This window comes from Fundulus heteroclitus, chromosome 21 (assembly GCF_011125445.2).
Source record: "Fundulus heteroclitus isolate FHET01 chromosome 21, MU-UCD_Fhet_4.1, whole genome shotgun sequence".
NCBI classification, from domain to species: domain Eukaryota; kingdom Metazoa; phylum Chordata; class Actinopteri; order Cyprinodontiformes; family Fundulidae; genus Fundulus; species Fundulus heteroclitus.
This window is the reverse complement of record NC_046381.1, coordinates 40935278-40957798: the sequence shown is the minus strand read 5'-3', so window position 1 is coordinate 40957798 and position 22521 is coordinate 40935278. Positions and strand designations below refer to the sequence as shown.

At 43.0% G+C, this 22521-nt stretch overlaps 1 protein-coding gene across 1 annotated transcript in view; it reads left to right on the top strand.

Annotated features, from left to right (window-relative positions):
* The window catches only part of LOC110368151 (NLR family CARD domain-containing protein 3-like), a 36779-nt gene that overhangs the window by 1471 nt on the left and 12787 nt on the right, over positions 1 to 22521 (top strand). The window contains exons 3-5 of the mRNA XM_036124962.1: positions 204 to 221; positions 5212 to 7000; positions 19482 to 19667. Coding sequence (XP_035980855.1) covers positions 204 to 221; positions 5212 to 7000; positions 19482 to 19667 — 1993 coding nt within the window. The remainder of the gene's footprint in view (positions 1 to 203; positions 222 to 5211; positions 7001 to 19481; positions 19668 to 22521) is intronic.

Here is a 22521-nt window from a genome sequence, read left to right as displayed (position 1 = left end):
TGGAGCAAGAAGACTTTAGTGGTCTGGAGGGTTGATGCACTGATAACAAGTCTGTGATGTATTTAGGTGCTAATTCAGGGATTTATAAACTAACAGAAGTATTTTAAAGTCTATTCTCTGAGATACAGGGAGCCAGTGTAAGGACTTTATAACTGGGGTGATGTGCTCTACTTTCTTAGTCTTAATGAGGATGCGGGCAGCAGCGTTCTGGATCAGCTGCAGCTGTCTGATCCACTTTTTAGGCAGACCTGTAAAAACACCGTTGCAGTAATCAATTCGACTAAAAATAAACGCATGGATTAGTTTTCCCAGATCCTGCTGAGACATTAGTCCTTTAATCCTGGAAATGTTCTTCAGGGGATAGAAAGCCGACCTTGTAATTGTCTTTAGATGCTTTTGGAGGTTCAGGTCTGAGTCCATCATCACACCCAGATTGCAGGTCTGATCAGTGTTTTTTTTTTTTTTTTCCAGTGTCCTGTCTAGCAATGTGGCAATAAGAATTGATGTCTTAATGCCAAAATAGAGCTTGACAGATTTTGCTTTCACAAGTGGCGCGAACAGCTTTCGCCATAATGCTCCGATTGATTTGTGCATGTAAATAGCTTTATTGTGATTCCTGCAGGGAGAATTTCAAATTATATGGACACTACAATGGGAAAGTAGGAGAGTAAAGGAAGAACAAGAAGAGAAAAAAAGAAACAGAAGAGGTGAAAGAAAGAAGAGATAATAGGGAGAGAATGATAAAACGTCCTCTGTCTGCTCCATAACCTGGAAAGACATGCAAAAAGAGCAGCACAACCAACAGACATAAAGCAACAGATACAATCGAGTAACACCCTGATGCCATTGCTAAATCATGTGTATTATTATTTAAGCTGACATGTGTAATGTGAAAACTGAAAAAAGAAAGTAAAAGAAAATAAATAAATAAATTACAGGCTTTCTGTATATAAGTGAACACTTAATACCTGATCAGTGGTTTCTAGCTGAAGCTGTGTGCTAACTTTTGATCTCTCCTCTATTGGTCCAAATATTATTACTTCAGCTTTGTTTTTATTCAATTGAAGAAAATTTCACACATCCATGCATTGATTTCTTCTAAACATTTACTCAGTGCTTGAACAGGTTCATAGTCACCTGGTGACATGGTGATGTAAAGCTGTGTGTCGTCTGCGTAGTCATGGTAGCTGATGTTGTTTTTTATTATCTGAGTAAGAGGGAGCATATAGATGTTGAAGAGGAGGGAACCCAGAATGGACCCTTGGGGAACCCCACATGTGATTTTTGTCGTCTCTGATGTAAATTTACCTACTGATACAAAAAAGTCCCTGTCCTTTAAGTAGGATTTAAACCAGTTGAAAGCTGTACCAGAGAGGCCGACCCAGTTCTCCAGGCGTTCTAACAGGATGGAGTGATCGACAGTATCAAATGCTTCACTGACTCACCACTCTGTACCGTGGTGAGGAAACCTGACTGGAAAACGTCAAATCGGCTGGTCGTTGTTAAGAAGGTGTTTAATTGTTGAAACACAGCTTTTTCAATAATCTTACTGATAAAGGGGAGGTTTGAGATGGGCCTGTAGTTCTGGAGTAGCAGTTCCAGAGTAGTTTGTCTAAATTGTTCTTTTTCAGCAGTGGTTTGATAATTGTTGTTTTTAGGGACTGGGGGAAAACACCTGACAGAAGGGAGGTGTTTATTATCTGAGTCAAATCAGACACTATGACAGGCAAAACTTTCTTAAAGAAAGCTGTGGGTAGAACATCAAGGCAGCAGGAGGAGGAACTTAGCTGCTGAATGATTTCCTCTAAGCTTTTGTAGTTTATTTGGCTGAATTGGGACATTTTGTCAGGATAAGTTCCAGTTGGATATAGCTTTGGTTCTGGAGTTGATATGGAAGTACAAACTGGTACTCTAATTTTTAGGATTTTCTCAGTAACAAAGTTAGCAAATTCATTGCAGGCCCTGGTGGAGTGGAGTTCAATAGCCACTGACACAGGAGGGTTTGTTAACCTGTCAACTGTGGCAAATAAGACACGAGCATTATTAATGTTTTTCTTGATGATCTCAGAGAAGAAAGATTCTCTTGCATTTTTCAATTGTAAGTTATATCTGTAAAGTCTCTCTTTATGGATGTCATAGTAAACCTGAAGTCTGTTCTTTCTCCACCTGCGTCCAGCTTTTCGACACTCCCTTTTTTCACTTCTAACTGTTGGAGCACTTCTCAACTGAGATTCTTTTCTTCCCAGAAACAACTTTCACTTTAACTGGAGCAACGCAGTCAATGATGTCTGAGACTTTAGACTGAAAGTTATCTACTAGCTCATCTACTGAGTTGCAGCCCAAGGTTGAGGTATCAGAGTAAGCTTGAATAAAAGTTTCCATGGCATTGTCCTTAAAGGGACATACAATGTCCCTTTGGCTAAATGAATCGCTGGAAATTATGCATTCAAAGGTAACAGAAAAGTGATCGGATAGGGCAACATCAGTTACATTGACCTTAGAAATCTTTAGACCTTTAGTGATGATCAAGTCTAAAATATGTCCCTGTTTGTGTGTTGGCCGTTTAACATGTTGAGTTAAACCAAAGTTTCTAAGTGTGTCACACAGTTCTTTTGCACTTCTGTCTTCAGGGTTGTCAACGTGAAAGTTGAAGTCTCCAACAATAGTTAAAAAGTCATAATCAACACATATCACTGAGAGGAGGTCACTAAAATCATTTTAAAAAGTTTGATGTGGACTTAGGAGGCCTGTAAACATTCAGAAACATAGTTCTTACTGGGCTCTTTACCTGGAGAGCCAAATGTTCAAAAGAGTCGAATTTTCCCAAAAACACCTTTTTACACTTTAGTGAATCATTGAACAATGTTGCCACTCCTCCACCTTTCCTTTGCTGTCTGCTCTCACAAAGAAAAATTGTAGTTTGGAAGAATTGACTCCAACAGAATAGCTGGTTCATTAAATTCATGCAACCATGTTTCTGTTAAAAACATAACATCAAGATTATTGTCAATAATGAAGTCATTAATTAAAAGGGATTTTCCTGACAGAGATATAATGTTTAATAAACCCAGTTTATATGACTTAGTGGTTGATGATATCTCTGTGACAGGTTGCATCTGACAGTTTATGACTTTTAAGTATTTGTTCCTGTTTATCCTTTTGTTTTTCTTTTTTCTGCCACGTATCATCACAGATATTCCATAATCTCCGGCAAAAAGGCCCAGACCGATGCTGGAAACTGTCATGTCTGTTAAACGTGCTGCCAGGGCCTGGTGTGTCTCACAGAGGAGTTATCTGAAGGTCCTGAACACAGGGATGTTGCGTGATACGTAGAGGGGAGGATCTGGGGCTCTGAGGCTTTTAGAAGATGCTTGTTTAGTCACAGAGCTGCAGTTGTCAGAATGGCTATGTGGAGAAGATGTCAGCTGTAGGCCAATCTTAAATACTTTGTTCATGTTGTGAGAAAATTCCATAAAAGGAACATCTGGGCTTTGTGGAGAAGAATGAGAGGTGGGGGCAGTCTGGACCGGTGTTCATGGCGATGGAGGCTTTTGGTTCTTTTTGGAAGATAAAGGTGGGTCCTCTCTTTCTCCTGCTGAAATCTGGGATGAATCCTCCTGTAGTTCTGACGTAGCCTCGTTCTGTGTCATCTTTCATGCCATCTTTATCTTGGATTGTTTGGGCTGTACTGGGCTTATCATTATTTTTGGCACTGGAGGAGCTTTGTTTTGGGACAAAGCTAATGGTGCATGGTTCACAGAATACAAGATGTTTGAAATCAGCCGTTTTGCACCTGACCTATTTAGAGAGAAACCATCTCTGTTGAACAGATATTTCCTCTCCCAAAAGATGTTAAAGTTGTCTATGAAGGTTACAGTTGGGTGCATGTTTTTTTCAGCAATTTGTTTAGCATCAGAACTCTGGAAAAAATCTCATCTCCACACTTAATGGACACATGAGGGCTGCTGAGAAACACCTTGACATTAAGGCCATCAACTAGATTCAGCAGACGAATGTAATCCTCTTTCAATACTTCTGATTTCTTATCCAGGTGGCGTTGCCCAGGGCTTCAGCTTGTATTATGAGTTTTTCCAGGGTCGGGCGTTCTTTCAAGATCCTTGGAAGGATTTCTGATACATCAGACACCAGGCCACAGTTGAAAGGGTTATAAATCAACACCTCTGTGTTTTTCTTGTTACAGAAATGCTTAATCCCACCTACAGATCCATTGCATAATATCAGGGTCCTTGGCCCTGTGGAATGTCTTTTCTCTGGTAGCTTAGAGTGAAGATTGTTGACATACCTTTGATTGTTGTTGGGCTGGTGGTCACTGTTCGGGTTTACAGGCAGGGTGTTTCATTTCCATATGCACCGTTTACATCATAATTCACTTCGAGTCAGCAGATTTTCAGTTCCATAACAGCTATCTTCTGTAGAGGCGTGTAAAAGTCCTCCGTGGTGAAGGTAGGCATCTTTTGAAAATCAAAATAAAAAATAAAGAAAGAAAATAAATGCAATAACTAAATCCAACTTTTTGTGGTTTTGGCTAAGAGATAAAAAGGAGATAAAAAGTAAAAGGCAGGAAAATGCAAGCAAGCAGGGAGAAGAGAAAAAAGCGTCCGAGCAGGCAGAGATGCGGAGCAGAGACTCTCATGTCATTTCTAATCTGTAATTCCTCTTTAAAAACATCCAATCCAATCACTGAGAAAAGCATCTTAAATGTGAACACTACCTGATCCAATGAGCTGTTTCTCTGGCAGATTAGAGCATTTCCTCCAGATTTCCTTCATTAAGGCTGAAAATGCGGCCAGGAAACATTTTCTGACTCTCTGTCTCTTCTGTAGCTGCTGTGTTTGTGGAAGAAGGTCAGATAGAAACAGAGAAATGAGGACAATGGTGACCTGATGCTGAAGAGTTCATGTTGCTGAAAGCTGCTGCATGTTTCTGTCAGCATTTCTTCCTCTGATCTGCTTTGTGAATCAGATCCTGACAGTGAACAGATACTGGCCACAAAGCAGAGGCAGAACTCTGCTGTCTGACAATTTAACAAGGTTCTAGTTCTAAGGATGGATCCAATTGTTTAGCATCACATAATGTGAACTAAGAGACCGTCCAATGATGACACCTCCTGATGTTCCAGATGTTTCTGCTCCAACTTCATCACTAAATCATGTTTTTCCTTCAGTTGTCTTTTCTTCTCTGTTCCAGCAGATGTTGGTCTGCGGGAGGTTCTAGAGGAACATAAGATCAGTCTGAGGAGGAGATGTGAATGTGTGACTGAAGGAAGTGATGAACCAGGAAGTAGAACCCTTCTCAACAGGATCTACACTGATCTCTACATCACAGAGGGACAGAGTGAAGACGTTAATACCCAACATGAGGTGAAGCAGCTGGAGAGAGCTTCCAAGATCCAGAACCTCCATGAATCTCCAATCAGGTGCCACGACATCTTTAAAGCTTTACCTGACCAACATGGACCCATCAGAGTGGTTCTGACCAACGGCGTCGCTGGTGTTGGAAAAACCTTCTCAGTGCAGAAGTTCACTCTGGACTGGGCCGAGGGCTTGGAGAACCAAGATGTCCGTGTGGTGGTTCTGCTGTCGTTCAGGGAGCTGAACCTGATCAGAGGTGAGCAGCACAGTCTTCTCACGCTGCTCCATGTTTTCAATCCAACCCTCCAGAAGCTCCCAGCAGAGCAGCTGGCTGGCCAGAAACTTCTCTTCATCTTTGACGGCCTGGATGAAAGCAGACTTTCTCTGGATTTCAACCACAGTCGGCTGGTTTCTGACGTCACACAGAAGTCATCAGTCGACGTTCTGCTGACGAACCTCATCAAGGGGAACCTGCTTCCCTCGGCTCTGGTCTGGATCACCTCCAGACCTGCAGCGGCCAATCAGATCCCTCCTTCATGTGTTGCCAGGGTAACAGAGGTACGAGGCTTCACTGACGCCCAGAAGGAGGAGTACTTCAGGAAGAGATTCAGTGATGAAGAGCTGTCCAGCAGAATCATCTCCCACATCAAGACCTCCAGGAGCCTCCACATCATGTGTGGAATCCCAGTCTTCTGCTGGATCACTGCTACAGTTCTGGAGAACATGTTGACCACAGGGCAGAGAGGAGAGCTGCCCAAGACCATGACTGACATGTACTCTCACTTCCTGCTGGTCCAGATCAGGAGGAAGAAGAACAAGTACCATGGAGGACATGGGAAGAGTCCACAGGAGCTGATGGAGGCTGACAGGGAAGTTCTCCTGAAGCTGGGGAGGCTGGCGTTTGAACATCTGGAAGAAGGAAACATCATGTTCTACCAACAAGACCTGGAGCAGTGTGGTCTGGATGTCACAGAGGCCTCGGTGTACTCAGGAGTTTGTACAGAGATCTTCAAGAGAGAGAGTGTGATGTTCCAGAAAGCAGTCTACTGCTTTGTTCATCTGAGCATTCAGGAGTTTCTGGCTGCAGTCTACATGTTCCACTGCTTCACCAGCAGGACCACAGAGGTGATGGAGAACCTACTGGGAAAAGACCATAAATACTTATCTCTGGATGAGCTCACAAAGGCAGTCATGGATAAATCCCTCTTCAGTAAAAATGGTCACCTGGACCTGTTTGCTCGCTTCCTTCATGGCCTCTCTGTGGAGTCCAACCAGAGACTCTTAGAAGGCCTGCTGGGTCAGACAGAGAACAGTCCAGAAACCATCCAGAGAGTCATTGACAACCTGAAGGAGATAAACACTGATTATGTCTCTCCTGACAGAAGCATCAACATCTTCCACTGTCTGATGGAGATGAAGGACCTCTCAGTTTATCAGGAGATCCAACAGTTCCTGAAATCAGAGAACAGATCAGAGAAGGAGCTCTCAGAGATCAATTGCTCAGCTCTGGCCTACATGCTGCAGATGTCAGAGGAGGTTCTGGATGAGTTGGACCTGGAAAAGTACAACACATCAAAAGCAGGACGACTGAGACTGATTCCAGCTGTGAGGAACTGCAGAAAGGCTCGGTGAGTCCAGATGTCTTCATTGAGTGATACTGATTCAGCGCTATTGCCGTCCGGTTTATTCTTTATTATTCAAGTCAGTTCTGGAGGTTTTTGGACCTCTAATTACTTCCTTCACACTTTGGACTATTTCAACCATTCAGATTTTTAAATTTTCACCTCATTCAGGTCAGCTTTGCTGCATTTTTGGTATTTAGAGATTTTTATCTCTTTGAAAGATACAATCATCCAGAGGCAGATTTTAAACTTAAACACCTCTTCACTCATTGGGCTGTTACCCCATAATTCACCTTTTTTGAAAATCACTCTTTAATTCAGGGCTATTGAACTGATAGCCTGTGGGCCACTTCCAGTCCCCAGGTGATGGCAATCTGGCCCGTAAATTACTTCTTTGTAAAAAATTCAAAAATAAGAGAACATCAGAAACATTTTATGAAAAACACCCCAGATGAGCGGCTTGGTTCAACAGCATTTGTTTTTTATGCTGTTCAGTTACTAACAGGTTAGGTTTCATTCCAAAAAGCAAAAAAAGCAAACAACTAGACTTTTTTCCGAAGTTTGAAGACGCTTCACTTCCTATCCAAAAAGCTTTCTCAATTAAAAAATTCTGGAGTAGTGTGGAGTTGCAAGCTTTATAGTACTGCCCAATAAAGGCCTTGTAATGGATCCCAAGGACAAAACCCCCAAACCTAAGATGAGCAGAGTGGTGTATGCAGTTCAGTGCAGTGAGGAATGTTCTGATCCTTATATTGGAGAAACCAAACAACCTTTCCACAGATGCATGGCTCAACACAGGAGAGCTACCTCCTCAGGACAAGACTCTGTTTTCCACCTACTCCTTAAGGACAAAGGACACTCTTTTGAGGACCAAATTGTTCATATTTTGGACAAAGAAGGCAGATGGTTTGAAACAGGCATGAAGGAAGCAACCTATGTTAAGAGAGAAAAAACAACCTTAAACAGAGGAGGAGGCCTTAGGTTTCAACTCTCAAAAACTTACAACACAGCAATAGAGTTGATTCCTTCCAATTATCACCTCAATCCTCACCTCCATACGGGTGATCAAAACATCACTCTTGTAAGCCAGGCCAATAACAACCCTAACGATTCCCCATTGCAGGGGCGTGGACCAGTTTCGGTTTAATTTGCTGATACCAGACGTCACCAAAAAAAGTGTTTTTTTTTCACTTAGGAACCAGTGAGTCGCAGAACTTGAAAAGCTGAGCCTATACTCATCAAATCTGGGGTTGCAATGCATAAAAAGTGCTATAGACCAGTTCACGCGTGACATCAGCACTACATCCGGGTCCCGCGGGTATGCAAAAGCAGTACTGTTCTCGTCTACTACATCACAAAACGGGTGATTTAGAGCGTACTTTTAGTTAGTTTATTTTTGGAATCTAAACAATGTCTACGACTTGTTGTGCTGCCGGTTGCACACAGAGGCATTCCAAATCGTCGGATGTACGTTTCTGTCGTTTACCGATGGATGAAGAAAGAAATGGATAATTTCAATGAAAAGGAGGCAGGCAGGCAATCCCAATCGACTGTGGGAGCCATTATACCACGACAGAATTTGCAGTCTACACTTCATCTCCGGTAAATACAACTTAATTTTGCACTGGTCATTGTTCTATCTAAATAATGATATAAATAAAAAAATAGGATATATACTTAAGTAAAGACGTAAACATTTGTTTCGTAATAATATACGTACATGTACAATGTATGCAAACCCTTTGGCATGAGTCTGTGAAAAGGATTATTAAGACAAAAACACCAAAATAATCCTTAGTGAACAATGTTTTTTTAACCTACCGGTGGCGGGTCTTCGTCTATGCTGAGGCGCTGTGTGTCCGACTCCGCTTTCGGATGTTACACAAACATGTCTGAACATCCAAATAATTGTGGCCGTCCAGTAATTTTATGGTTTTCATGCTCACTCGTCTGTACTGGCCTGCCGTGTTTATAAGGCAGCTCTATATGTCGCGGTACGGAACCATTGGCCAGCATTTCACAGACTCGCTCCATCCCTTCAGGCTTTTGCTGTATAAATCTGGCAATCCCATACCATCAACCATCAACTTACTCTTAAAACGATCTTGTGATATGTTATCGAAAGAAGAAAAATACGTTGAGAACTGGTCAGTTTCCTTTGTTTGCGCCTGCTATGTGTTCGCCTTCTGCCTTCCAGTCCAGCGTAAATGTGCAAAAAACCCGGATGAAAACAATAGCAGTGAACTGGTCTATTTTTCTTATAGGATTCCCCATTTAAGATTATTACTGGGCTAAAAGCGAACCAGAAGGTAATTATTCCATCCACTCCGACCACAAACAAAACGTGATCAGAGAACAACTTCCAACTCCGCCTTCGGCATGCATAATTATGCACCAGAGCGCTCTGCGCCATAGGGCAGATTTGTCTGGTCAGCACAGAGACTGAGATGTGAAACCTGTCACTGAGAAAGGTGATGATCTGAACTGTTTAGAACCAGTAGAGGTTTCTGAGCTATTTAAAATTTTATTTTCATCTAAACCTTCTACCTGCATGTTAGACCCAATCCCAACCAAATTATTTAAGGAGATATTCCCTTTGATCAGTGGCACTATTTTAGACATCATTAATCTATCCTTGGTAAATGGATATGTACCACAGGCTTTTAAAGTAGCTGTTATTAAACCTTTACTTAAGAAACCATCTCTTGATCAAGATGAGTTAGTAAATTACAGACCTATATCTAATCTTCTTTTCTTATCTAAAATTCTTGAGAAAGTAGTTGCTAATCAACTGTGTGAACATTTACAAAGTAATGACATACTTGAGGAGTTTCAGTCAGGCTTCAGAGCTCATCATAGCACTGAAACAGCTCTGGTGAAGGTCACTAATGATATTTGATGGCCTCAGATAATGGACTTGTGTCTATACTTGTCCTGTTAGATCTCAGTGCTGAATTTGACACAGTTTATCACAATATTCTCCTAAAAAGGCTTGAGCATACTGTAGGGATTAAGAGAAAAGCATTAGGCTGGTTTAAATCTTATCTGTCGGACAGATTCCAGTTTGTTCATGTTAATAACAAATCTTCTTCAAACTCTAGGGTCACTTGAGGAGTACCACAGGGTTCAGTCCTTGGACCAATTCTCTATCCTGATGAATCCAATCGGTTACTTCGACTGCAGTCATGTCTTGATGACATCAAAAGCTGTATGACTTTAAATTTCCTGCACTTAAATTCTGACAAGACAGAAGTTGTAATCTTTGGGCCAGAATCCTCAAAAAATAAAGTTCTTAATCAATCACTTAATCTGGATGGCATTAACTTGGCCTCTGGTAATAAAGTAAAAAGTCTTGGTGTTATTTTTTACCAAGACATGTCATTTAAATCCCATATTAAACAGGTTTCCAGAGTTTCCTTTTTTCACCTCGGGAATGTTGCCAAAATTAGACAACTTAATTTGTCATTCTGTACGCACAGAGTGCGTACAGAATGAAATTTTGTTTGCATACAGCTTGAAAATTACAGTGAATTGCAGTAGATTACAGGATAAAGTAAATTACAGGATAAAATTACAGGTTAAAAATTACAGGATAAAGTGCAGCAGTGATTTAACAGTAGAGCAATTGAAATGTAAACAATGCAGGAGAAAGAGACAATGTGCGATCACAGTGTACAGGTAAGTATTTCTTAAAAAAACATTTGTATGTGCAGAAATGATTTGTGCAAGAATGCATTATAGAGACTGAGAGTTCGGCAGCATTTGTAATGCTGGATAAGGATGCAATGATGCAAATGTGCAAATATGCGAATGTGGTACAGAGTTCAGTTATAGCTTCAGCAGTTCAACAATCTGATGGCGACAGGGAAAAAGCTTTTGCAGAACCTGGTGGACCCGCAGCGGATGCTGTGGGACCTCTTCCCAGAGGGCAGCAAGGAGAACAGTCAATGGTGGGGGTGTGAGGGGTCCCTGATGATGTTATGGGCTCCGGACACACAGCGCTCAGATGAAATATCCTTAATGGAGGGAAGAGGAGCCCCGATGATCTCTTCTGCTGTCCTCACCACTCTCCTCACGTTCTTCCAGTCGGAGGCACTGCAGTCTCTACACCACACAGCTGGTCATAATGCTCTCTATGGTGCTTCTGTAGAAAGTCGTGAGGATGGACGGGGCAGGTGGGCTCTCCTCATCCTCCGCAGGAAATACAGTCCCTTCTGTGTCCTCCTCACCAGTGACGCATTGTTCACAGACCAGGTGAAGTTGTCCGTGATGTGCACCCCCAGGAACTTGGTGCTGCTGACCACCTCCACAGCTGAGCTGGCGATGAGCAGTGGAGCGTGGTGAGGCCGGTTCTTCCTGAAGTCGACAATGATCTTCTTTGTCTTCTCCATGTTCAGGATCAGGCTGTTGTCTCAGCACCAGCCCACCAGCTGCTCCACCTCCTCTCTTTAGTCCTGGTCGTTGTCGTCTCTGATCAGGCCCGCCACCGTTGTGTTATCTGCAAACTTCACGATGTGATTGGTGAGGAACCTGGGGATGCAGTCATGAGTCATCAGGGTGAACAGCAGAGGGCTCAGGACGCATTAGAAACATTCTGTCCAGGGGCGATGGTAAAAAACGAGTCCATGCATTTGTTACTTCAAGGCTGAACTATTCTAATTCTTTACTATCAGGAAGTCCACAAAACGCAGTTCAAAGTCTTCAGCTGATCCAAAATGCTGCTGCAAGAGTTCTGATGAAAATCAACAAGAGGGATCATATTTCTCCAATTTTAGCTTCCCTTCATTGGCTTCCTGTTAAATTAAGAATAGAATTTAAAATTCTTCTTCTAATGTATGAAGCCCTTAATAATCAAGCTCCATCATATATCAGAGCTCTGATTACCCCGTATGTTCCTAACAGAGCACTTCACTCTCAGACTGCAGGTCTGCTGGTGGTTCCTAGAGTCTCTAAAAGTAGAATGGGAGGCAGATCCTTTAGCTATCAGGCTCCTCTCCTGTGGAACCAACTCCCAGTTTTGGTCCGTGAGGCAGACACCCCGTCTACTTTTAAGACTAATCTTAAAACTTTCCTTTTTGACAAAGCTTATAGTTAGAGTGGCTCATGTTACCCTGAGCTACCTCTATAGTTATGCTGCTATAGGCTTAGGCTGCTGGAGGACATCAGGGCCTATTTTTCTCACTCTGCTGATTTCTACTCTTCTCTAGTCTACTATTCTCCAGTTTTGCATTTCATTACATTGAAATGACTGTTGTCAGTTCAGCTTTTAACTTTTTGTTCTCTCTCTTTTTCTTCATAGTAGGTACACCTGGTCTGGCGTTCTGTTAACTGTGACTTCATCCAGTGAAGACAGATCACCCTCTATTACCATTTAATGTAGAGTAGATTACGGGATCAATGTGTGCTTCTGTGCTTTTTTGTCTGTCTTGTTGTTTCTCTGCTCTGTCTTCTGGAACCCTCAGTCGGTCGAGGCAGATGACCGTTCATACTGAGCCCAGTTCTGCTGGAGGTTTTCCTTCCCGTTAATGGGGAGTTTTTCTTTCTGCTGTCGCTTCATGCTTGCTCAGTATGAGGGATTGCTGCAAAGCCATGGACAATGCAGACGACTCTCCCTGTGGCTCTACGCTTCTCCAGGAGTGAATGCTGCTTGTCGGGACTTTGATGCAATCAACTGGTTCCCTTATATAGGAAATTTTTGACCAATCTGTATAATATGACCCAATCTGTATAATATGATTGAATTTGACTTTGTAAAGTGACTTGAGATGACATGTTTCATGAATTGGCGCTATATAAATAAAATTGAATTGAATTGAATGATAATGATTTTTTTTCCCCTTCCGACGGGCTCACCACCTGTCGGAGGGGCCAAAGGGGTCGGGTGCATTGTGTAACGGGTAGCAGTAGAGGGCGGGCACCTTGGCGTTCCGATCCTCGGCTGCAGAAGCTGGCTCTTGGGACGTGGAATGTCACCTCTCTGGTGGGGAAGGAGCCTGAGCTTGTGCGCGAGGTCGAGAGGTTCCGACTAGAGATAGTCGGACTCACCTCGACGCGCCGCTCTGGCTCCGGAACCAGTCTCCTTGAGAGGGGCTGGACATTTTTCCACTCTGGAGTTGCCCATGGTGAGAGGCGCCGAGCTGGGGTTGGCATACTTGTTGCCCCCCATCTCGGTGCCTGCACGTTGGGGTTTTCCCCGGTGAACGAGAGGGTGGCCTCCCTCCGCATTCGTGTGGGGGGACGGGTTCTGACTGTTGTTTGAGCTTATGCGCCAAACAGCAGTTCAGATTACCCACCCTTTTTGGAGTCCTTGGAAGGGGTACTGGAGAGTGCCCCTCCTGGGGACTCCCTCGTTTTGCTGGGGGACTTCAACGCTCACGTGGGCAATGACAGTGGGACCTGGAGGGGCGTGGTTGGGAGGAATGGCCCACCTGATCTGAACTCGAGTGGTGTTTTGTTGTTGGACTTCTGTGCTCGTCATGGATTGTCCATCACAAACACCATGTTCAAGCATAAGGGTGTCCATATGTGCTCTTGGCACCAGGACACCCTAGGTCGCAGTTCAATGATCGACTTTGTTGTCGTTTCATCTGACCTGCGGCCGCATGTCTTGGACACTCTGGTGAAGAGAGGGGCGGAGCTCTCCACCGACCACTACCTGGTGGTGAGTTGGCTCCGATGGCGGGGGAGGAAGCCGGTCCGACCGGGCAGGCCCAAACGTACTGTGAGGGTTTGCTGGGAACGTCTGGCGGAGTCCCCTGTGAGGCGGAGCTTTAACTCCCACCTCCGGGAGAACTTCAAACACGTCCCGAGGGAGGCGGGGGACATTGAGTCTGAATGGACCATGTTCCACGCCTCTATTGCTGAGGCGGCTAGTCAGAGCTGTGGCCGCAAGGTTGTCGGTGCATGTCGCGGCGGCAACCCTCGAACCCGCTGGTGGACACCAGCAGTGAGGGAAGCCGTCAAGCTGAAGAAGGAGTCCTATCAGGCTTTTTTGGCCTGTGGGACTCCGGAAGCAGCTGATGTGTACCGGCAGTCGAAGCGGCAGGCGGCTCGGCTGGTCGCCAAGGCAAAAACTCGGGCGTGGGAAGAGTTCGGAGAGGCCATGGAGAAAGACTTCCGTACGGCTTCGAAGCGATTCTGGTCCACTATACGGCGTCTCAGGAGGGGGAAGCAGTGCAGTACCAACACGGTTTACAGTGGGGGTGGTGTGCTGCTGACCTCGACTCGGGACGTTGTGTTTCGGTGGGCGGAATACTTCGAAGACCTCCTTAATCCCACCAACACGTCTTCCATTGCGGAAGCAGAGCCTGAGGACTCTGGGTCAGGTTCTCCCATCTCTGGTGCTGAGGTTGCCGAGGTTGTTAAAAAGCTCCTCGGTGGCAGGGCCCCGGGGGTGGATGAGATTCGCCCGGAGTACCTTAAGGCTCTGGATGTTGTGGGGCTGTGTTGGTTAACACGGCTCTGCAACATTGCGTGGACATCGGGGGCAGTTCCCCTGGATTGGCAGACTGGGGTGGTGGTCCCACTATTTAAAAAGGGGGACCGGAGAGTGTGTTCCAACTACAGGGGAATCACACTCTTAAGCCTCCCTGGTAAGGTCTATTCGGGGGTTCTGGAAAGGAGGGTCCGTCGGATAGTCGAATCTCGGATTCAGGAAGAGCAGTGTGGTTTTCGTCCTGGCCGTGGAACACTGGACCAGCTCTATACCCTCAGCAGGATTCTGGAGGGGGCATGGGAGTTTGCCCAACCAGTCTACATGTGCTTTGTGGATCTGGAGAAGGCATTCGACCGTGTCCCCCGAGGGATCCTGTGGGGGGTACTCCGGGAGTATGGAGTACCGGACCCTTTAATAAGGGCTGTCAGGTCTCTGTACGACCGGTGTCAGAGTCTGGCCCGCATTGCCGGCAGTAAGTTGGACTCGTTTCCGGTGAGAGTTGGACTCCGCCAAGGCTGCCCTTTGTCACCGATTCTGTTCATAACTTTTATGGACAGAATTTCTAGGCGCAGCCAAGGTGTTGAGGGGATCCGTTTTGGTGGCCTTAGGATTGCGTCTCTGCTATTCGCGGATGACGTGGTCCTATTGGCTTCATCAGGGCATGATCTACAGCTCTCACTGGAGCGGTTCGCAGCCGAGTGCGAAGCGGCCGGGATGAAAATCAGTGCCTCCAAATCCGAGACCATGGTCTTGAACCGGAAAAGGGTAGAGTGCCTTCTCCGGGTTGGGGAGGATGTGCTGCCCCTAGTGGAGGAGTTCAAGTATCTTAGGGTCTTGTTCACGAATGAGGGGAGGATGGAGCGGGAGATCGACAGGCGGATTGGTGCAGCGTCTGCTGTGAAGCGGGCGCTGTACCGATCCGTTGTAGTGAAGAGAGAGCTGAGCCAAAAGGCGAAGCTCTCGATTTACCGGTCGATCTACGTTCCTACCCTCATCTATGGTCACGAGCTTTGGGTCGTGACCGAAAGAACGAGATCCCGGATACAAGCGGCTGAAATGAGTTTTCTCCGTAGTGTGTCTGGGCTCTCCCTTAGAGATAGGGTGAGGAGCTCAGTCATCCGGGGAGGACTCAGAGTAGAGCCGCTGCTCCTCCACGTCGAGAGGAGCCAGTTGAGGTGGCTCGGGCATCTGGTCAGGATGCCTCCTGGACGCCTCCCTGGTGAGGTGTTCGGGCACGTCCCACCGGGAGGAGGCCCAGGGGAAGACCCAGGACACGCTGGAGGGACTATGTCTCCCGGCTGGCCTGGGAACGCCTTGGGATTCCTCCTGAGGAGCTGGCCCAAGTGGCCGGGGAGAGGGACGTCTGGGCTTCCCTACTGAAGCTGCTACCCCCGCGACCCGACCCCGGATAAGCGGAAGAAGACGGACGGACGGACGGACGGATAATGATTTTAAACTGTAACAAGCTAGAAGTGCATAGAGGGAAAACATAAGCAATTGGATCATGTATAAAGACACAGCGTGAACCCTTTTGAGCTTCAAGGCAAGGCAAGGCAAGGCAAGGCAAATTTATTTATATAGCACAATTCAGTACAAAGACAATGCAAAGTGCTTTACATGATTAAAATATAGCAAAATAAAACAGAATAAGAGCAAGTAGGATTAAAATATAGAAAGAAAATAGAACAAAAAAGTGGTGATTCAGTTAACTAGGACAGTTGAAGGCAATTTTAAACAAATGTGTTTTTAATCTTGATTTAAAAGAACTCAGGCTTTCCGCACTTTTACAGTTTTCTGGAAGTTTGTTCCAGATAATTGGAGCATAGGAACTAAATGCTGCTTCTCCGTGTTTAGTTCTGGTTCTAGGTATGCAGAGTAGGCTGGAGCCAGAAGACCTTAATGGTCTGGATGGTTTATACGCTGATAACAAGTCTGTGATGTATTTAGGAGCTAAGCCATTTAAGGATTTATAGACTAACAGAAGTATTTTAAAGTCTATTCTCTGAGATACAGGGAGCCAGTGTAAGGACTTTAGAACTGGGGTTATGTGCTCTACTTTCTTAGTCTTAGTGAGGACGCGGGCAGCAGCGTTCTGGATCAGCTGCAGCTGTCTGATCCACTTTTTAGGCAGACCTGTAAAAACACCGTTGCAGTAATCAATTCGACTAAAAATAAACGCATGGATTAGTTTTTCTAGATCCTGCTGAGACATCAGTCCTTTAATCCTAGAAATGTTCTTCAAGTGATAGAAAGCCGACCTTGTAATTGTCTTTAGATGCTTTTGAAGGTTCAGGTCTGAGTCCATCACTACTCCCAGATTGCGGGCCTGATCAGTGGTTTTTAGCTGAAGCAGCTGGAGCTGTGTGCCAACTTTTGATCTTTCCTCTATTGGTCCAAATATTATTACTTCAGTTTTGTTTTTATTCAATTGGAGAAAATTTTGGCACATCCACGTATTGATTTCTTCTAGGCATTTACTCAGTGCCTGAACTGGTCCATAGTCACCTGGTGACATGGTGATGTAGAGCTGTGTGTCGTCTGCATAGTTATGGTAGCTGATGTTGTTATTTTTTATTATCTGGGCTAGAGGGAGCATGTAGATATTGAAAAGGAGGGGACCCAGAATGGACCCTTGGGGAACCCCAAATGGGATTTTTGTCATCTCTGATGTAAAGTTACCTACTGATACAAAAAAGTCCCTGTCCTTTAAGTAGGATTTAAACCAGTTGAGTGCTGTACCAGAGACGCCGACCCAGTTTTCCAGGCGTTCTAACAGAATGGAGTGATCGACAGTATCAAATGCTGCACTAAGGTCCAATAGTACCAGCACGGTGGTTCTTCCACAGTCTGTATTTATATGGATGTCATTAAACACCTTGATCAGGGCGGTCTCTGTACTGTGGTGAGCACGGAAACCTGACTGGAAAACGTCAAATTGGCTGGTCGTTGTTAAGAAGGTGTTTAATTGTTGAAATACAGCTTTTTCAATAATCTTACTGATAAAGGGGAGGTTTGAGATGGGCCTGTAGTTCTGGAGTAGAAGTTTGTCTAAATTATTCTTTTTCAGCAGTGGTTTGATAATTGCTGTTTTTAGGGACTGGGGGAAAACACCTGACAGGAGGGACGTGTTTATTATCTGAGTCATCTTCAAGGTTTACAGCTGAGAGGAAAATGTCTAAGCATATGGGCTTGATTAAATTCAGACTGATTCACCTATGAGGTTATAGATCTACACTGATAAACCCATAGATTAATGTGTAACAGTGTAATAATGCGGTCAATAACTTAAAACTGCTTTATTATTCTATTTGGTATTATTTGAACAATTATTTTATTTTTTTATTATATTTATTTTTTTCTGTTTTAACCCACTAACTAAACATAACATGTTACTACTTCTCTTTCACTTTTTAACAAAAGTAATAAATGTCTACTTCCATGTCTGGTTGGATATAAATGAGACATCATTGACTGGACCGGCCCTTCCAGGGTCCATTCAGCTCCGCCCCCAGCCCCACCCCCCAAAAATTTATATAATCTCACTCTTAACTTTTGATAAAAGTTGAGAAGTCTGTACTGGCGATATTCAAACATTGGTATTAGTCAGTAATATTTTTTTTTCTTCTTTATACTTCAGTTACAATAAAAGCAAATTTATGAATAAAGGTTCTTCAGAGAACTCAAGGAAATCAAGCCTTGTGTGGAGAACTTCTTTCATATTGTTAGCTGGCTGTCTACCTCCATATAGTCACCTATTGTGAGGACAGCACCAACAGTCCCATGATGACCCAAGCCTAACAACACCACAGTGTCTCTTAGGAGCTCTTTGGCTTGTTACACTATGTTATAGAGCTAGAATATAGTTTATGGAGGCTTATGCGTTTCTTTTATTGTTTCTGTGAACAGAACTAAATGAAACTGGAAAATTTCTGGCTGAAATGACATGAACTTCAGCCATTTCCCTTTAATTTGTGTATTTTAAACCTGTAAGGTGTACAAAAACTCATACATGTTTTGTCATGTTTTTTTTCTTTCATTTCACATAAAAGATGAAAGCATTTTCAACACTTGTTCTTTCACTTTCACATATGTGAAATGACATCTATCAATTGCAATATAATTATGTAGATATGATGATCATTATTATACTCAATGTTTATCATGGAAGAACAATAAAATAAACCGGATGTTTTTGAACTTCATAATTATTGCACATTAACAAGCTGCAACCAGCTATAAAGTGGTTGTAACAAAATATTCTCTTCAAGAAATAAATCAAACTAAAACACTTTGTAGTAAAATTAAATAGGGGTCTTACCACTGCAGATCGCAGCCAGGTAGAATGTATTTCAGGTATTATACCACTGAGGAAGTAAATTGCAAAACTAAGTCACCCACTGGTAAACTCCTGCATCGGAGAGCATACTCTGAAGAAAAGGTGCTTTATTGATGGAGTTGTAGTAACACACTGTTATACTGTGAGTAACGTAACGCCATTGTCTGTTACATTAAGTGATAGCTCTCTTTTACTAAATGAAAATCGGAGCCTCTTATTTTCTCTTGATTCATTACAAGTAATTTCACTAAGTTTGGTCACTTACAGTAAAAGTAAGAGGCGTCACTTGTATGTATAGTTAGAGATTTTTTGCAAGTGAGATGAAGCCAAAACAACAATAATGTATTATCACTAGACTCAAACATGTCTAGAGATAATTTAGTGATAATTTACAAACAGGAGATGGCTAATTCCTAACATGGACATCCAAATATATTTAGTCAGTTCTGTTTTTTTTTTACTGTAGATGATCTTTCTTCATCTTTGTGGTTAAATGAAGCTTTTAACGAAACCAGAGACACAGCAGCTCTGCAGTAGAACCAAGACCTGAAGAGACTAAATAGATTCTCTGTGTCGGGTCAAACAGGACATTGATGTGAAGAGCAGATGTTCATCTGATGATGACATCACAGTTTATTCATCATATTTTAGTCTGTTTATTGGTGTTTAATAGTCTGATTTTAGTAGAATTTATGTTATTGTTTCTCTAATCAAAGACTAGTGGGCTGTATTCTCTCATCGACTGAATGTGAAGTTGTGGCCTCAGCTCTGAAGTCCAACCCCTCCCTGACTGAACTGGAAATAGATGAGATCAATAATGGAAGGAGAACCCTTGGAGACTCTGAATTGAAGCATCTCTGTGAGATCCTGGAGACTCCAGTCTGTAAAGTAAAGAAGCTGAGGTTGGTTTTATCTTCATTGCTACTTTAATACTTATTGTAATTAATAATTTTGTTTTTACTTATTTTCTTTAAAGACAACCTGCTGTCCAAAAGTTTTGCCTTGTAAATTATTTATTTTCTGATTTGGTATTTTCAAAGTATTGAGCTGTACAGACTTAAAATATTTTGGACTTATGAACAAAAAATATAAAAATAAGAACTCAAATGTTATGGATTAGTAATGGAGATGTTTCAGTTTGATTTGGGAAAGAATCAGATGACTGGATAAGATAATTTAGCTTTATTTTTCATTTCATATTCACATCTTTACACCAAACATTAATTTTTGTTCTTCCAGAGTAGTGCCAGGACCACATACAGGCACATAAACAAGTTAAGTAAAAAGAATGCAATAGCATTATCTTTAAAAAATAAAAGTTTAAATAGAACAAAGACAGAAAATCTAAAATAAATAAAACCGATGGCACCACCAGTTTCCATCACCTCAGCTGTGTCCTGAAGCTGCTATTGTGTTGTTCTATGTCAGAGAGGAACCATCCTCTTCAGTCTAACAGCTCAATTAGACAGAACCAGAACAAACTCAACCTGCCAGGACCCAGCAGTGTGGGTATTAAAACTACACCACAATACTGAAAAGTAAAAACCTCTACTGTAGCAGACAATCTCTGGATTCAGCAATACCATTCAGCAACAACCCAACACGTTTGAGCAACAAGAAGTAAAACAAAGAAAAAAATAGAATATGTGACACCATGATATAGATAAATACATGGAAATCGATGCTGCTGATTGTATTTTTATTGTGGTCTTTTCAATTTCTATAGGCAGAACTATTGTCCATTTTGCTATAATGCAGCGTAATATTGGTGTCACCAGCAGAGGGCGCATCAGTGATGAGGCAGTGAAAAGACAGTACAGCGAGTTCATGCCTGTTAATCTGTATTTCTTAGTTTTACTGGTAAGCTGGGTCTTTAATAACATATAAGTAATAGAAAACAGTAGCAATAGACCAGAAAGACCCTAGAGATGAACAAATGTCAAGCTAAAGGGGGAATTTAGAAGCTTGTAAAGACAATCTGCTTGGTGGGTTATCCAACATTGCGGATTGGTCCTCCGTGTTGATGGCAGTAATAAAGCAGAGAACTGCTTCCTGCCATGTCGAAAGTCGAAAGCTCACCGAAAAGGCACAAGAATTGCATGAAAACAAATAAAAAAAAACTACATCATCGTTTTACCATTGTTTACAACAAATGGAAAGTGATTGTTAAGCAAGCTACGAAAGTGATACAGGGATCTCCCTCTATTGAGGTTGTGCAGGAGTTAAAGAACAAAATAAGTGGTGCTTTAGCAGATGTTAGACACAGTTATGAAGATTTGCGCAAATGTGCTCCTCCAGACAGTGAGACCCGTCGCAGAGTTGACACCTGTGATGCTGTTACCAAAGTAATCTTGGAAAATGCATCCACCTATCTATGCAGTAAGGAAAAAATGGATGTTCAGACAGTGGATTTTGTCTGGCCTAAGTCAAGCTCTGTGTTTTCATCTTCAGCTTCTGAAGGCACAAGTAAAAGCTCTGTAGGAAGTTCAAGCTCTGCAAGCAGTACAAGCATAAAGTCAAGACAGTCAAGTCGTTCCTCCATTAAGAGACAGGAGGCTGCAGCAGAGCTGGCTGCCACGCAAGCTGCTTTGAAGGTCCTGCAAGAGATAGAATGTGAACAATTAGAACTTGAAAACATTGAGGAAGAAGATAGAAAGAGAACTGCATTAAAAAAGGAAGAAAATGTGGCAAGAAAGAAGGCACTGGAAGAGAAGTGCAGGCAAATAGAGCGCCTAAAGACTGTTAAGAAGTTAAGTGCAGCAAAGGCACGGCTGCAAGTTTATGAGCAAGAAGCAAGCTCTGACGAGGAGATAACAGAGTTACTTCATAACCATGCAGCTGAGCAACATAGACCATCAAGTGTTAAGGGAAAATCATGTGACCATCCGGTGACAAATCCAATAGACAATGCCACAGTCCTTGCTGAAGCAATAGCGGAGTCTATTAATGTAAGCCGTCTCCCAGTACCTGAACCTTCTGTGTTTAATGGAGACCCTCTAAGATACAAGGATTGGAAGATGTCATTTCAAGCTCTAATAGGCAGAAAAAACATCCCAGTAAATGAAAAGATCTATTACCTTCGTAAATATGTGGGTGGACCCGCCAGAAAAGCCATTGAGAGTTATTTCCTATTAGGAACGGATGTAGCTTATGATTCAGCATGGTCTCTTTTGGAAGAAAGATTTGGAAGCTTGTTTGTAATAGCCAAAGCTTTCAAGGATAAGCTTGCAACCTGGCCTAAAATGGGACCCAAAGACAGTGTGGAGCTGAGGGATTTTTCAGACTTTCTTAGGGGCTGCCAGGCTGCAATGTCCCAGATCAAAGGCCTTGAAGTATTGAATGACTGCGATGAAAATCAGAAACTCCTCACAAAGCTTCCTGACTGGCTGGTAGCCAGTTGGAACAGAAAGGTGATTGAGATAGAAGAAACCTGTAACATGTTTCCTACATTCAATCAGTTTGTGGACTTCATCACAAGAGAAGCGAAAATAGCTTGCAATCCTGTAACTTCGCTCCATGCACTGAAGTCTAGTGATGTTGAAAAGGCCAAGACAACAAAGACACGAAACGTTGGTGCTAAGGTGCTTGTGAGCAACTCTGAAGAAAGAACAGAAGCTAAAGTGTGCGTCTTCTGTGAAAAATACAATCATGACATTCAGTCATGCTGGAAATTTAAAGAAACCCCAATACAAGAACGTCTGAAGTTTGTTCAAACAAAAAAAATATGTTTTGGATGTTTACAACCAGGGCATCAGT